The following is a 1735-nucleotide window of genomic DNA, read 5'->3' on the forward strand; positions in this document are numbered from 1 at the left end:
TTGAATTCGAGATTGTTTGGGTCCCTGTTTAGTTCCCATGTGACCATGTGCAACGTGGAGAGGGCCTGTAAGTCATCTATTCAGTTTGATATACAATTATACAAGGCATATACAAAACAAATGTTTCTGGCACAAATTGTTCGTAGCGCGAAAATTCCGCATCTATCCGTATGCTACGATAAAAGCAAGTGCATGTGTATCTGTGTTAATGGAGTCGTGTTTGCCGACCCCTCCACCAGGTGCCGCTCATGACGTTCCACCCCAAGCCCGTGGTGTTCACGGTCAACGGGGACGGCAAGAAGGACCCGGCTGCCCCGCCGCCCTTCGACGGGCTGCCCTGGGGATGGTGGCAGGCGAGGACCACGCTGCTCGCCGGCCTCTGCAAGGTAAGCTCTTCTCTAGCCGAGTGGAGCCACGAGTGAGTGAGTGAATGGGCGAGTGTGAGAGAAAATACTAGTCGTGAGCCATAATGTAAGCCTCAAAATAGGCAATTGAAGTGAGTTAAATTTGTCTATATAGTTCTAAGAAACCCTGAACGAAATTTATTCTTGAATGTGTCCGGAGTAGAGAAGAGTTTTATGAAAATAAATAACAACATTGGAGGGACAGTTTATGAAGAATTTGAGAGATTTTTTTTGTTGACGCGCCTGGTAGGTAGGCAATAGTGTGCAGGCGTCTTGAGCAGGTGGCCTATCCTGAGACCCACAGGGGTCCAAAGGGTGATGATGATCAGCTGGTCAGATCAGAGAGTTTTGGAAACATCGGTCCAATTTGGTCATAGACACTTGACATGTCTCACTGTTCCATGCCATAGGTGACGACGGCATGGCACATGGCCATGGTCCTGTACGCCGCCATGCCCTCGCCGTTCGGTGAGTTCCGCTGCCTCAAGTCTTCGAGTAACGCCAGCGCCGTCACCGGCATGGACTGGCTCCTCTCGGACAAGTTCTGGGACTGGACCTGGGACCCCTGGGTGCCATGTGACGAGGGGGAAGTCGTTGGTAAGGAAAACGAAACCACTGCTTTTGCGATTGCAAGTAATTTTAGCACACCGCTTGCTTGCATAGGTTGTTTTGGATTGTGGTGCAAATGATCGACGACGCCAGCTAAAATGACCGTAATAGTCCACGTGGTGCAGAGTACGGTGTGCCTGGAAAGCAGCTCTGGGCACCGCGCCGTCACGACTCTATGCGCGTTCGCTACTCCTTCTTGTGTCATCTGCAATCACACTCCGATACCTACAAGGAAGACACACGTACTTCTGGGCTTCCAGGACAGACTCACGTAATTCCGAGGACCGAGGGTAGACTCACGTAGTTCTGATGCCCAATGCAATAAACACGTAGTTCCATAGCCTCTAAAGCAGCATCAAATACAAAGTGTTCCACTAATTGTACAGCAAGTAAATTTCTTGGACCAACTGCTCATGTTACCAGGTTTAATAAAAGACCACCCTTAAATCAATAGGTCACATCTACAAACGGCAATAGGCATTCTTTCAGGTGTAAGTTTTGAGGTTAAGGGAACTACGTGGATATGCATGCACGGCCCAGAACTGCGTGAGTCTGTCCTGTGGGCCCAGAAGTACGTGAGTCTGTCCTGAGAGCCCAGAAGTACGTGTGTCTTCCTTGTAGGTATCGACTCATGTATTGCCCTTCCCCACCACAATGAGCACAGAACATTGCTCTGTTTGCGCTGTCAAAATGACGGAGGGAAACCCACTAACCTACCTCTT

At 49.6% G+C, this 1735-nt stretch overlaps 1 protein-coding gene across 1 annotated transcript; it reads left to right on the top strand.

Moving 5' to 3' along the window:
- Nucleotides 1-199: 199 nt before the first annotated feature.
- Nucleotides 200-1108, top strand: LOC127751992 (uncharacterized). The gene is made up of 2 exons (XM_052276390.1): nt 200-386; nt 815-1108. Exons 1-2 carry the CDS (start codon nt 249-251, stop codon nt 1091-1093), a joined length of 417 nt encoding a protein of 138 aa, XP_052132350.1. The 5' UTR covers nt 200-248; the 3' UTR covers nt 1094-1108.
- The last annotated feature ends 627 nt before the right edge of the window (nt 1109-1735 follow it).

Source organism: Frankliniella occidentalis, unplaced genomic scaffold (assembly GCF_000697945.3).
Source record: "Frankliniella occidentalis isolate FOCC.00 unplaced genomic scaffold, Focc_3.1 Scaffold2771, whole genome shotgun sequence".
In the NCBI taxonomy this organism is placed as follows: Eukaryota; Metazoa; Arthropoda; class Insecta; order Thysanoptera; family Thripidae; genus Frankliniella; species Frankliniella occidentalis.

Bases quoted from the DNA above. Each gene is read 5' to 3' on its own strand.
- LOC127751992 (XM_052276390.1), top strand. From the start codon at position 249: ATGACGTTCCACCCCAAGCCCGTGGTGTTCACGGTCAACGGGGACGGC. The intron at 387-814 runs GTAAGCTCTTCT...TCCATGCCATAG, and splicing joins TGCTCGCCGGCCTCTGCAAG to GTGACGACGGCATGGCACAT.